Consider the following 14539-nt stretch of genomic DNA (forward strand, 5'->3'; position numbering starts at 1 on the left):
AGCTAATTCCGTCCACCTGGAGTTTCTTGTGGGGCAGCAGCAAAGTGTCCTCCCGTGCTGCAGCTCCTCATTAGATCCATGAATATGCATGTATGCAGATGTGCTGGGCTGGCTCAGAGCCTGGGTCAGAGGTGTGTCACATGATAAAAATGCTGTGCTTTGTCTTGTGGGAAGAGTTGGGGCAGTGTGAAGCAAGAAGAGCTGAGCCCACCACACCTCCCCTTCATCCCTGCTTGGTGGCACAGAGGCTTCGGGGGTTCATTTCACCCCAAACTCTAAGGGGAGCACAGCCCACCCACCTGCCTGCCTTCTCTGCATCCATCCACCACTACTGTTCCACAGCTGGTGGGATGTTGGAGCCTTCAGTGTGACTGAACTCTTTACTTAAGGAAAGAACAGAATTACAACAGGTATTTCAGTGGCTGTTTCTTTTTCTAAGTGACCTGGCATTGGCCCATGGTGGATCACATCTCAGGGAGACGAGAATTCCATGTGAGCCCCCGGCACTGTGGGAGAGCTGACAGTGCCCAGGGCTGTGGGAGAGCACTTCCCACTGAGGTGCAGCACAGCAGGGTCTTGAGAGTGAGGACCAAGTGCTTAACAACACCCCACACTGGGTTTGGGGTTTATTTTCACCTTGTTTTCATTTCCTGAAGAGGATCCAAGAGAGGCAAAAATCACATTTTCCTCTTAAATCAGAATGGAACCCCAGTGTCTTGTACTTGGGAGATGCACGGGAAGATCACCTGGGACCAGTTGTGCCCTGGTGCAGCCTCTGTGCAGCCAGCAGGGTCTGGGTGACTTGTCACAGCCTGCCTGGCCAGCTTGCAAGGACAGGGATGGATCAGGCCAGAGAGCCAGGAAGTGCCATCCCTCCTGGCCAGCGCTGGAGACAACACCAGCCCAGCACCAGCTGCAGCACCTCCTTGCTGCAGACCCAGCACTTGCCTTTTGCTCCTCTGATGCCACGTGATGGGGACCAGAGACTTCTTGGGAAGTGGGAACGCTCCAGGTGTTACCAAAGTCCAGCCATGGGGCAGGCAAGGCACAAGGAGAGGCTGCTCAGCCCCCACAGATGAGCCAGCTCCAGCTCCTATTGGCCCATGGTGGTTTACCCTTCCAAAGGATGGTCCTTGCGCTGCTCCAGCTCCCAGGTTTGGGCATCCTCAGCTGAGTCAGGAGTCTTTGCCTGGCTTTGGATCCTCACAGACAGGTTTAAACACATCCCAAAGCTGCAGGTCCCCTCACCCTGGCTGGGGAGCTCAGGTCACCGCTGTGCAGCAGGAGGTGTCCATTGGTCTTGCCAGAGGCTGTGAGCTGGTGGGAGTTGCCTCATCCTCCTCATCAGGAAGGGGAGATACCAGTGGAGCGGTGTTGCTGCCAGATGAAGGACTCGCACGGCGAAGGGCTGGGAAAACGCTTGTCCGACAAGGCAGAGTGGCTGTTTCCAGTGTGATACAGCAGCCAAAGACTGTTGGATTCCTCTGTTCTTATTCACCAACAGTGGTGGGAGTGGGGAGGATACATGCCTAGCCCCGGGACCTGGGAGAATCCCTCATCCCTTGGTGCAGGGACCTGAGGATGCCACATCCGAGTGTGAGGTCCCACTGCAGCCAGGACAGAGCAGGGACTAGGCTCCCTGTCCCACTCTCCTTGGCACAGCCATGTCCCAGAGGGTGACACACACAGGCATGGCTCAGCCCTCCCCCCTCGGGACCCTGCAGCTCCAGAAATAAATCTCAGCGAAGCAGAGGATGGGGCTGGCGCCGAGAGCTATTCAAGCAGCAGTCCCTGAAGAGCTGCGGGACGGTTCTCTGGAAGGAACCCCGGGCTGTGCTGGCAGGAGCAGCTGTTTACTGCTCCTGCTGAAATGTGCAGTCTTCCCATCCTCTGACCTCCCAGCCTTCCTTGAAATCAGCCGTTGAGATAGACAAAGCCATCAGCAAGCCAAGGCTGCTGCCCCCTGCACCCTCTGCTCAACTCTCCCATTGCTGCGCCGCCACAGACATTTTCCCCCAGATCCTGCCACTGGATTAAAAAAAAAAAAAATGAATGAAAGAAAGAAAGAAAAAAACCTTTGCTGGCATGCTGGAGTTTCCTGCCAGGCTGGAGCGGTTGGTCTGTCCTTTGGTCCCCCAGGACAGGGGACAAGGGTTGCAGCCGTGACTGCAGTCCCAGGGCTTACCCATGTGGACCTGCCTGAGCCTCACTGCTCCATTTTGGGGGCCAGGCTGCTGAGTCCTGCTCCTCTGACTCTGCAGCTGCCCTCATCAGCACCTGTCCAGGGGGTCAGTGCCCTTCAAGTCAGAACAAAGTGCCGGGAGTAGTGCTGGGCTCTCACTGCAGAGCCACAGAAAGGAGATGTCCCAAATCAAGGGGACAAGAAGGGTCAATTTAGAGTGAGATGTGACCTCAGTCCATCCTGATGCTCTCCTCCCCTGCAGCCCTGACTCGCTGTGGCCGTGACCACCACTGGAAAGGGGCATTTGGAGCCTCCTTAGCCACCAGGACGGGTTGTGGCCAGTGTCGGGTGAGGCTTGCTCGCCCCAGAGCAGTTCTGAAGCCCCACAGAGGTGCCGAAGTGGCTTATGGGGGTCTCCCCCCATCCCCCTCCCGGGAGCCCAGCCCTGCTCATCCCAGCCACAACCCACTGCAGCCTCCTCTGCAGGGCAGAGCAGCTCCCAAAACCCTCCCAGACCTCCAAGACGTTTTCTCTTCCTGCATTTCTCCGAGCCAGCGGTGATTTCAGCATCGGAGGGGCGAGCGCAGCTCCCCAGGCTGCTGGCGTGGGCGGGAAGCGGGATGCTGACCAAGGCTGGATGGTTGGCTCGGCTGCCGGAGGAGGGGGAGCGGAACCGCACCCTCCCCTTAACAGGAACCGTCTGCCGAGCGGCTCAGCGAGAGGTGGATGGATGGATAACGCACGGCTCCCACCGGCCCCGCTCTGGCCGACAGCCGTCCTCGGCAGCGGGCTGACAGCCAGTCCCCGAAAATGTGTGCTACAGGCAGCACGGGGGCCAGGACACCCCAACCCTGCTGCCAGTAGCTCCCTTCACTGTTGATGTTCCTGCAAGAAAGGGGCAGCCCTGGCTGGGCTTTGTCACCCTCCGTGGTTGCAGTTCCCCCGCAGCCCCCCTGCCCGTGGGCGTGGGGTCCCTGCAGAGCCTGACCGTGCTCAGGGGGACACGCAGGACATCCTGAGAGCTGACACTGAAGATGGCATCTCCAGTTCGTTGCTGCAACCTCTCTTTCTCCCTCTTGGGGTTTCGTTGGGGCCAGGATTCCTGCTTGAATGGACCCAAATCTTGATTCAAAAAAAAGCATTTTCAGCCTTGGGTGCTGTTTTGGAAGGATTCATGTGAGAGCTGAGCTGGTGACCTTGCTCAGGAGCTGGGCTGTGGCCCTCAGGGGCAGTAGATCCCTTGGGGACAGCAGGTCCTCAGGACCCCCATCACCCAGTAAGAAGTGCATGGAAGCACGAGGGAACACGACTGCTACTGTCCCCTCACAGCCTCACAGACCCCTGATGTTCCTGATTCCTCCTGCCTAGGCCAGTCCCTGCAGAGTGAGCTTAGAAGAAACTCCACAAGTACCAGTGTTCCTGGCTCCTCTTAGGAAGCACTTACAGCATCACATTGGCTGGGAATATGGCAGCACTTACGGACCAGGAACATGGATTGGCTTCAACTATGTGTCTCCTTGGAGCTTGCGTCATCCTAAAGCAGCGTGCGGGATGCGTTCACCTCCATGTGGAAGCAAGAGCTGGAGTGTGCCTTGGCAGCCTGTTCTCCAGCTGCAGGGAGCTCCGTGGTGCTCAGAAGAAGCAGAGGTGGGAGTGCAGGATGGTTCCCCATGGCACCTGCGCAAGTTATCCGTGCAGTGAGGTACCAGTGGCTGGGGGGGGCTGAGCGTTGGAGAGTGGGTGACCGCCAGGGGAGGAAACCAGCAGTCCCTTGGGGACAGGTACCCAGCTCTCAGCACAGTCTGTGCTCACCGGGTGCCCAGTGCCACGCCTGCTGGCCATGCCCATTTCCCCGCGGGCGCTGGCACAGGGCTGGCCGCACGCTGGCCCCTGCGCGTGCACGGGAGCCGCCCGCTGCCAGCACAAAGCCTGGATTGAGCAGGAGCTGGCATGGCGCCGAACGGGCCGAGGATGCTGGCGAGGAGAATCGGCTCTTCTTCTCCTCACCCGTGCCAGCGGGCTCTGCCACTCTCCCCCTGCACTCGTGCCTGGCAGCGAGGCCGGCCGCCCGCCTCGGGCACCGGGATGCTTCTGGCGGGGGATCAGGCTGGCACCTCGGGCAGTGGTGAACGCGTGGCTCTGGGTGAGTACCTGCCAGCACGCAGGGTGACCGTCCCCTGCCTGTCCACCAGAGCCTGACCCGATGCAGATGCCAGCCTGGCACAGTGCAGTGTCTGGCAGTGGTCACAGCTCCGGGAGCCAATGTGGAGCTGCATGGCATGGGGAGACCGAGCGTGGTGGGCAGTACGGAGAGCGGGAGAGGGTCATTACTCCTTGAGTTGATTAATGGCAGCAGATCAAAGCAGCCAGGGAACAAGGTAATTCCCCCCGTTACCCAGACAGTGGCTGTGGGCAGCCATTTCCCTCCCTTCCTGGCACCTCGAGTCACCAGCTGCATCCATATGGAGCAGCATGGCCATGCTGTGAGCTCGGATCCTGGCTCAGTGTCCCCATGGCCAGGCAGGAGGATGGGAACAGGGGGGCACACCACATCCCCAGTGCAGGGCAAACCCCACTCACACACCTGTGCTTGTGTATCCATATGTGTCTGAGTGTGCATACACATGCCTGTTGCAGAGGTGGGGACTCCTGGGCATGCTGAGGGTGCTGCCAGGGTCTGTGCTGTCAGAGCTCCCAGAGGGGTGTTCCTGGGTTGTCTTGTGCTTGCTCCGTGCACCATGGAACCAGGGGATCTCTGCTGCTATGGGGTCAACCCTGAGAGCCACCTGCCCCTGTGGCAAGATTCTGCTCCGATGCTTTCCCATCCCTCACAGCTGGCTGCTGCAGCCATGGCTGCCTGATGCCAGCACCTCTCCACTGGACAGGGCTTGTCCGTCACCATCTCACCATTGCCACCTGGGGGGTTTTCACGTGGCTCCGTCCTACAAGCAGGGGGAGCAGATCCCCCTTTGCAGACCCAGCGTGGGGGTGCACCCTTGTCCAGATCACGACGAGGTTCCGGCTGGCCCCCGGGTGTTCTCCTCCCCGCAGCTGCAGCCGGCAGCCTCCCGGGTGGTCCCGGCTGTCAGGCAGCGTGTGGGCTGTCGAGGCCACCTGCAAGGGGCTGCCTGTGTGGGACCAGCTCCCTTCCTGCCGCGCTGGGACCCCGGCCAAGGGCGGAGGGGGATGGACAGCTGCCCTCCCTGGCGGCCATGGGGTGCTGCCAGCCTCGGGAGCCCTTCACCTGGCTCCCTGATCCCTGTTAATTACAAGAGGGGCAGTTCACACTGCCCACAGCAGCCACACGGGCTGGCACAGCCCACAGCACAGGTGGCAGTGCCATCTCCTCCCCAGGGGTCCCACCAATCGCATCCCTTTCGCGGCTCCCGGACCCGCTGGAAGGATGCCAGCTGGCAGGATGCTCCGTCGCCGCTCCATCTCCATGGCTCCGGCACCCGCAGCAGGGACGTGTAGCTATATCTTTAAGAAGGGCCTGGGCTGGGGTGGGAGAAGCGTTTCCATCCAGCCTTTCTCCAGAAACCTGGATCGAGTTAGCGCAAGCGAGCGATTGCCGGAGTTGGCGCTGTGGCCGTTCCCCGCTCCGGCCGGGGCAGACGCCAGTCCGCCCCGTGGGCAGCCATAGGGACTCAGAGCAGCGGGTGAGGTGCAGGGCAGCTGCCGTTCCCCATGGCCTCGGGCCCTGCGGGGAGAAGAAGAGGAGGAGGCAGAGTTAGGTAAGTAGAAGTTTTTTTCCTCTCCCGCCTGTGGGACTCGCTGCCCTGCTCCGGGAGGGCCTGGCCGGGAGTGGTGGGTGCATGACATACGAAGGGCACCCACTGGAGGTGGGTGCAGGCAGCAGGCAGCCCCAGGGCTGGCAGAGCTGCCTGCTCAGCTCCTGGCTCCTGCCACATGCAGTGGGGATGGTGGGATGGGGACAGCTGGGTGCCCATCACCCCTCGTGTGAGGGCTTACAGACGGAACACACCGATGGTGGCAGCAGGCAGAGCCCCAGAGGGGGGGTAGGGGTGCAGTGCCCTCTGCCCCCTGGCAGTGCCCGTGCCCAGCCCAAGGACTGGATGTGTCCCTCCTCTTTCCTCTCCCCCCCCACCCCGACTTGGGCTGGGGCAGGAATCATCCCCAGAGAATATCCTCAGGGACCCCACTGTGAGGAAAGTGCCTGGTCTGCCCCTGCACTGCTGAGGGCACAGGGGCTGAGGGATCCAGTGGTCTTGGAGGGAGATGCCAGTGTCACCCCTGGCATCCCACATCTCCCATGAGTGGCTCATAAATGACACGAACTAGCGAAGGCACCACGGCAGGGGGTGGCAGCCTGGCTCCCTGCTGTTCTCTGGCACGGCTGTTTTGGGGGGCGTTCAGAGGAAGCTCTGCATGGCTGGGGGCGTGGAGGCAGGTTGAGGAGTGGTCAGGGCTGCAGGGTCCCTGTGTCCGCTGAGCCTGACCCCACAAATGGCTTCACGCCAAGCTCTCACACTGCCGGGGAGGTAGCAGAGCCAGGTGACTGCATTCTCCAGCACTGGGCACACTGGGAGCATGGAGGGCAACACTGGCAGTGCCCATCCTGAGCATGGGCAGGACAGTCAGGCCCCAGTGCAGCTCCCGGGACACAGAGCAAGGAAATATGTTGGTGCACTGAAGGAATCCCAGGAATGCAGAGCCTGGAGGGGACTGGAGGTGGCACAAAGGTGTCACGGCAGCTCCAGCCCAGTTTTTCAGTCCTGCACTCAGATCCGCTGCCAGCACCAGGTCTCGAGGGGCAGCTTGGGGGTCACCTTCAGAGGGGCAAGCCAAGGGGTTGTACAGCTCAGTGTCCCAGCTCTGCCCTGCAGCTCAGCTGGGACCCCTCTGGTGGCTGTACTCCTTCTGCTGGAATGACGACACAGCCCTGGGAGTGACGGTGCGGGGCTGAGAGCCTCAACCCTGCTCCCTGGCCCTGGCCTGGCCAGCCCCGAGCCATTCTTCTCCAATGAGCTCATCTGTCTCACTGGTTGTGAGCTTTAACATGGTCTCTTGGACAGAAAATAACCAGCTCGGCCACTTAGTGGCTGTTTATGGCTTCTTCATAGCTGGGTTCTCTGCCAGGAGAGGGGCTGCTCTGGGAACAGAGAGTGAAGCCACGCCTGTGCTTGGGCCAGACAGTGCCATGGCGCTGGCACTTCCCTGCTCAGTGCCTGCAGCTGGGTCAGGGACGTGGGGTGCGCTCGGCCACTTGCACCCTCCTGCCCTTTGGGCCTGGCACAGTGAGCCCAGTGTCCTGGATGGGCAACAGATGGAGCTGTATGGGCTCCCAGGAACCGCGTGGCCAGGACAGTGCAAGCAGCCACATGTACCCACGGGGCTCAAGGAGGACCTGGGGTCTGGGGCTGCCCCGCACCAGGTGAAAAGTCCCGAGTGATGGGGACTTGCCCAGCTCCCCGGGGCAGGGTGCAGAACAAAGGTCCCACTGTTGAATTGTGGCCCCATGACCCACGAGTGGAGCTGTTTGCAGAGGGGCTGCTGCCTGGGCACCATGTGTCTGGGCTTGGCATGGGCTTGGGGGAGCAGCAGAAAGTATTTTCTTGATGGAATTTCTGCAAACCGCCCCCGGCTCGCCCCGGTCCTTCGCCTTCCCAGGGAGCGTGGAGGCTGGGTGAGGTGGGTGGGAGCCAGCCTGCACTGCCCACAGCCCCAGGACCACCCAGGTCCCTCTGAGCCGTGCAGCCCAGCCCTGGCATGGGGGCACGGCGCGGGCACCGGGGTGCCACCACAGGGCCCCCCGCACTGCTGCGGCTGTCACACCCACCTGCTCCCACATCAGTCACACAAACCGCTCCTTGCGCCAAGTACTGATCCAATTTGTGGCTGTTTCCATAACAACCTCCCAGCACTTTCTGGTCCTTTCTGTTGCTACACAGATGCCGAGATCCAGTGTGTCAGGGATGCTCCGTCCCAGGACACAGTTGCTGGGCTGAGCCATCCCAATCCCTCATGGCTCCCGGGGCTGAAGGGCTGCGAGTGCAGGAGGCCTGGGTATGCTGGGCAGGTTTCCCCACCCTGGGAAAGGCTTTTTTTCCCCATCAGAAGGATATGGTGAGGGGAAGGAGCCTAAGGGCAGTAGCTGATCCAGTGTCCAGCCCTATCCTGGTGGGGGCCCCTGCGTGCAACTCAGCCTTGTGCAGTCATGGCACTGTCTAGGACACTCAATGCCAGGAATGGGGACCTTGGAGGTGCTGGGAGATAAGGCACTCCCCTGGTTTTCCTACCTGATACCTTGTCAGCCCCATGCCTGGCTCTTGCAGTGTCCTGTGGCTCTCACACAGGGTTCCTGATGGGACCCAGCTCCAAAGCTCTCCCCCCCCACCTCCTGTCTCCCACTGTGCACAGCTCCAGCTGCTCTCAGAGGTGGCCTCTACCTCCTGGCAGAGGTCTCTGACCCCTTGCCTCCATCCATCCCCTGCTCAGCCACCCACCCCACAGGGCCAGCATTGGGACCCCCACCCAGCCCCAGCCCCAGCCCCAACACCCTGGGATGCCCAGCCCCAGGACCTCCCACACAGCCCCATCGCCCCGGGGGCTGCCCAGCCCTAGGACTCCCAACCCAGCGCAGTCACCCTGATATCCCCACACTATTGCTCCGAGGGTGCCCAGTCCTGGTACCTTCCCACCGTCACCCTGGTATCCCACATCCCCATCTCTCCGGGGCTTGCCCAGCCCCAGTGTCACCCCCATCCCCATTGCCCCAGGGGGTGCCCAGCGCCGGTACCTCCCATCCCCATCACCCTGGTCCTCCGCAGCCCCAAAAGCCCCCACATCACTCCGGGGGCACCCAGCCCCTCTGCACCCCATCACCCCGGTACTCCCCATCCCCGCGCCGCCCACGCCCGGCCCCCGCAGCCGCCGCCATTGGGCGCCCGTTCGGCTCCGAGGGGGCGGCGAGGCGGGGGCCGCAGCGGGTGCCGGTGCCGCCCGGCTCGGCTCGGCTCAGCTCGGCTCAGCTCGGCTCGGAGCGGCGCGGAGCGGAGCGATGCGGCCCGGCCCGGCCCGGCCCCGCGGCTCCTCCCCGCGCGGCGCGGCGGGCCCGGCGGGGGGCGGCCGGGGGGCGGCCCGGGGGCGGCGGCGCGCGGAGCCCGGGCCGGGCGGCGGCGGAGGATGGGCAACGCGCAGCGGAAGGGGCCGCGCAGCCAGCGGCGGGGCAGGATGCGCTCGGCAACAGGTACCGGCACGGGCGGGGCGGGACCGGACCCGCGCCCCCCGCCGCCCCCCACCATGAGCACCGCGACCCGCGGACTGCGGCGGCGGGGAGGGGGCGGCTCAGGCTTGGCTCGGGCTGGGGCTCGGCACCCCTCGCTCTCCTGCTCCCGCGCTCTCCGGTGGGTCGCTTGGAGGACACGGGCAGAGGTCACCCCGGCCGAGGCTTGGCCTCCTGGCGGGAACGGCGTGGGATGGGGGCTGGCGGTGGGGCACCACCGCGGTCCCCCGGCGTGCGGGACAGGTGCTCCCCGAGGAGCCGGCCGCGGGTTGCGGGGAGCCAGCCCCTAGCAGTGGGCAACCAGCTATAACGACAGGGAGCCAACCCTAGGCAGCGGGGAGCCAGCTCTGAGCAGTGGGGAAACAGCCCCAAGGTGTGGAGGCTCCCCCCAGGCAATGGTGAGCCACCCCTGGGCACGGGCATCCAGCCCCAGGGCATGGGGTGCCAGCCCTGGCAACGGGGAGCTCCTGCACTTGCTGTCCCGGAGCTGCCCCCCCTCAGGCAGCAAGCCCAGTGCCTGTGTAGCCCCCGCACCCCAGCTCCCTTCTCCCACGCATCGAGAGGTAGTGGGTGTCTGGGGGTTCTCATACCACAAACGATCTCGGGGAGGCGGACAGCCTTTCAGCTCCACAGGGAGTATGTTGTGGGGGAAGCAAAGGGTACAGAGGGTTTGCTCGGAGCTGGGAGTGGGCAGCAAGGGCAGGTGCCCTCTGAAGAAGCTGGGTCAGACAAGCAGGACCTGTCTGGTCACTCCTTTGTCCCCACCTAGCTAGCCCAGGCAGTTCAGCAACCCTTCCCAGACACTCTCCAGCTCTCCTCTCAGCCCAGCTCCTTGGAATGCCAGAAGAGCCGGGAGCTGGGGTCTGCCCTGGCTCCTGGCGCCAGGCCCGTCAGAGTCCTGGAGCCCTGGAGTGCAGCTTGCCAGGCCCTGCTGGCTCTAGCTCCTGCTGCCCTTTCCCTGCCTGCTGGCCTGGGAGCAGGACACAGTGGAATGGGCAAAGACAGGGAGCTGCCAGTCCTGGGAGAGACCTCAGGAAGATTGCTTAGAAACTGCAGGAAAATGAGGACTGGTTGTCACAGCGCAAGTGACTGTCACAGCTTAATAATCAGCGGGCAGAGGGGGTGGCAGCACAGCCTGACGCTGTCTAATTTTGCAACCGCTGTTGTAGCGGTGGGTGCGAAGCTCTGAAACGGGGCACAGGAGCTGCGGGTTGCACAGAAGGGGATCAGGAGGGATGCTGAGCCGTGGGTTGGAGGAGTGAGGGATGCTGAGCTGGGAGGAATGAGGGATGTGGTACCTGGACCACGGGATGCTGGCCTGCTCCCTGCCTGTCCCTCCCACCCAGTGCTGCTGTAGCTCCGAGGGGGACTGGAGCTAATCGTACCGGAGCTAATCACACTTCATTATCATCAAAGGAATTCTTGGAGCTGTGGGAAGGGCCCAAGGGGGGTTGCGGGACCAGCCCCTGCACCTGAGCTGGTTCATCTCTGTCCTCAGGCGCAGGTCACCCTGGAGATCTCAGGCAGATCTCCCTCTGGTGCCTGGCCTCTCTGGGAAGACCTGTGTCTGGCTGTTGGAAGCAGGAAGGAATGGGATTTGGCACTGGATAGCTTGAAACTCGTCTTTTGTAAAGCTGGGGCAAATGCTTGGGCGCTGCTGGGGCTTCTGGGACCTCAGTGGCTGGGGCATTCCTGAGCAGCTCCATGCAGGCTTCTTTGCTGAGAGGCGGTGGCAGGTCCGGGCTGGAGCTTATCTGCCAAGGGGAGGGAACTGAGGCTCTATAAGGAGCAGCCCTGTGGTGGGTCTGAGTCACTGGTGGGGTGGGATGTGCCAGCAGAAGAGCAGGGCCAGGACCCACCGTACTGGGATGCACCTTATCTAACCTCAGGCAGGGTCATCCTTCTGTCCTGTGCACAGGAGAGTGTGCAGAGGGGCCTTACTCTGCATTGGGGATCCAGAATCCAGACTTCCTCATGGCCTGTGAGGCTGGGAATGGCTGGATCAGTCTGGGGCAAGTGACCCCTCGCTCTGCCCTCTTGGCCAGTATTCATCTCTGCAGCTCCTGTGGCACTGGTGGGGGCTCACAGCCACCTGCACCCTTTCTTCATGTGCCAGAGGAACCAAGTGGGCCGAGCCACACTAGCTTGTGTGCACAGTAGCGTTTGGAGGGGCCTCTTGGAGCAGGCAGCATGCTCGTGGGCTGCTGACACTACTGTGATGAATTTTTGGGTCTCTGCCTCGTGGGCTGGTGGGCTGGGAGGCAGCTCTCCAGTTACTGCATCTGTCTTTACTGGCGCTACATCTGTGGGATGGGGTCCCAGAGAAGCCATGGCCGTGGAGGCAGGTCTCCTTGTCCCCCCATCCATCATAGCCATGTGCCTGGTTTGCCAGTGGGAAATGAGCTCTGCTGGTATCTGCCATCCGTCACCCATCCCGACATTTCGGTCTGCGGCATCGCTGGGTGCCTGGCACAGGATGGGTGGCACCAGCCCCTGGCAAGGCACATGCTCCACATGCTGCTCCTATGGCTCCAAAGCCTCTTCCTGCAGGAAACCAGGGCTTGGGGCTGCATTCCTGGGTCTGCCACAGCCCTGGCTCCCAGGGGCCTTCATCCTCTGGGAGAAGCCAGCTCAGTTTTACAAAGCCCTGGGGCACCGGGAAAGTGGTCCCCGAGGAGCCTTTGCTCCAGGCTTTGGAAGGCACCGAAGTGAGAGGAAGCTCTGGCAGCTCCCAGGGCAAAGCCAGTTGGATTCGGAAGGGCCCCTGTGTTTGTTAGCTGTAAGGACTGGGAGGCTGGGGGGCAGTGGCTCAGCTGGGCCAGGGGGCAGCATCAGGCTCCTGGTGCTGGTTTCCAGGTGAGGATGCTTGCAGCTGCTCCATGTAGGAACGACTGCGCTCTGTCAGGAGGACAAGCCCCCGTGCACTGTGTCCCCCCAGGGACCCACCACCTCTTTTGGATGGTGCCGGTTGCTGCTCCAGCCATGGCTGGAGATGTTTAGTCTCTGTGACGGTGACGGGCTGTGCAGAGCCACGGTCCCTCTGCCATCCCTCCCCGGGGAAGGAAGAGGGGCCGGGGCCGGGACAATGGGTTGTGGCGCTGACTCAAACAACCAGTTCCTGGTCGCTTCCTTTCCCCGCCGGAGCTGGGGCGGCGGGGACGCAGGGGAAGCTCAGTGCTCTCGGACTGGTTTTGAGGCAGCAGCTCCCGGGCGGACGGAGGGAGCAGCCTCCCCTGGCGCCCGCAGCCATGGCCAAGGTGGAGTGGCTCCTGGCACCCTGGCACCGGGCAGGTAAGGTGGGCAGCAGGGCAGGGCTGGGGCGGGCAGTGGGGCGGTGGGGTCGGCAGGCACTGCTCGCTCTGCAGGGTAGGACCCGGGGCTGGGGGCAGCCGTTGGGCACAAATCCTCTAGATGCCATGCAATAGCCCCAGGGTCAGTGCTGCCCAGCAGTATCAGTCTTGTCCCGCCTTCCCCAGCCTGACCTGGAGTATGTTCCTGTCCCTTTTAAATCTTTCTGCTGTTCCCCACCCAGCCTGGTGGGGTGTCTTTGCTCTGACAAAGCAAGAGAAAGATGGAGACTCTTAGCCCGCGTGTCCCACTGACCACTCCTCAGTCCTGTGGGGATAGATCCTGCCTGTCTCTGTGGCACTGTGCCCTCCTGGCAGCTCCCACATGCTGGTGGCAGCAGGAGTGAGGACTGTGGGTCAACACAAACATCACAGCCACCCAGGACCCTCAATTCTGTGACTGCTATCTCTCATGCTGTGGCTGATTTCAGGTCTCGGGCCCCTTTGTCCCGGGGCCTCTGGCCACATTCCCCTCTCAGGCGACTTCCTCGCATTGTCCCAGTCCTGCAGAGTGTAAAACCAGCCAGGCACAGGGGAAGCGGCGCTTTCCTGGAAGCACCCCTCTGGAAGCAGCCTCTCTGGCACAGGCAGCCTGCCCGCCAGGCAGAGTGGTGAGCACTGCCTGGGCATCCATGTGCCACCAAATAGTCCTGGCCAGGCTGGAGACATCACTGTAGGAAGGCTGGCGGGCAGCTGGCCATGGCCACCCTGTGCCTGGCAGTGCCCTTGGCTGTGATGCAGTGATGCCGGGGTGCCAGGACTGGCTGGGGCTGACAGGTTGTCTTGTCAGGTTTCCTGAGGCTCTCAGGAAAGATTTGTGCCTGGATTTTTGCTGGGAAGCATGAGAGAGTGAGGGTCACAGTATGAGGGGGATGCCAGGCTGCCAGGGAGGTGTGGCAGGACTGGAAGAGGGCTGGTCTTGCTGCCCATAGTGGAGGGCTTGGTGCAGAGATCTGGGTCCAGCCAGGCTCTGGAGCTCCAGCCCCCACCCCAGTGCTGCTGCTCCACCCTCGGGAGCAGTGGATCTTAGCGCCTTGGCAGGGAGCAACCTGAGTCCACCTTGGCCAGTCACGGTCCCAGGCCAAGCCCTGCTGCCAGCGCGGCTGCAGGCAGTTCCCATCCCCACGGCACAGGTGGATGGCACACCAAGCTCCTCCTGGACAAGCCTCATCAGCCAAATCTTCCTGCAGCACATGCACCTCCCCTCCTGCCAAAACTCCCTGACCGGGGCCCATCTTGCGCTGCTGGGACCAAATGTACCCAGGGCAGAGTGTCCTAGCACACTGTTAACTCCGAGCCCTACTGATGCACAGTGATGTTATCAACTGTTTTGCTGCTGTTGGTTTTCATAGAAACCTCTCACATAATCCAATATTCTCCCCATGAGCTGAGGGACCCCCACAGCTGCCAAACCCACCCCTCTGCTGCCAGCAACTTCTGCAGCACCCTTATCTCCCATCAATACAAAAATCAGCTGATTTCATGTTAAACAGGGAGCATGGAAGAGCCAAAAGCCTTCAGCAGATCTGGTGTGTCAAGACAGTGTCATTCCTCAGTGCCTGCAGTCCTGCTGGGCACCTCTGCAGGAGCACATGGATGTGCTGAGCAGGGCAACACCGGGGTCCCAGCAATGCCACCCTGGAGGGTTGGGCATGGGCACCCCAGAAAGGCTTCTAGTTCTTCTGGGCTCAACCACCAGTGGGTCAGACACCTGTGCAGGTGGCTCTGCCTCACCAGGGGCTTGGAGCTGTGCCACCAGAGATG

General features: G+C 62.2%; 1 protein-coding gene across 4 annotated transcripts in view; it reads left to right on the forward strand.

Moving 5' to 3' along the window:
- The first annotated feature begins 5804 nt into the window (after positions 1-5804).
- NHSL2 (NHS like 2) overlaps positions 5805-14539 on the forward strand; it is a 22102-nt gene continuing 13367 nt past the window's right edge. For 2 of the 4 annotated variants that reach the window (XM_017818910.1, XM_017818944.1), the window contains exon 1: positions 9326-9392. In XM_017818910.1, the coding sequence (XP_017674399.1) occupies positions 9329-9392 (64 nt within the window). In that variant the 5' untranslated portion in view covers positions 9326-9328. Of the gene's footprint in view, positions 5917-9325; positions 9393-12611; positions 12720-14539 lie in introns of those variants that run through there. The other 2 variants (XM_017818961.1, XM_017818926.1) reach the window with 2 other exon arrangements.

The sequence above is a fragment of the Lepidothrix coronata genome, unplaced genomic scaffold, assembly GCF_001604755.1.
Source record: "Lepidothrix coronata isolate B3197 unplaced genomic scaffold, Lepidothrix_coronata-1.0 Scaffold2, whole genome shotgun sequence".
Classification (NCBI taxonomy): Eukaryota; Metazoa; Chordata; class Aves; order Passeriformes; family Pipridae; genus Lepidothrix; species Lepidothrix coronata.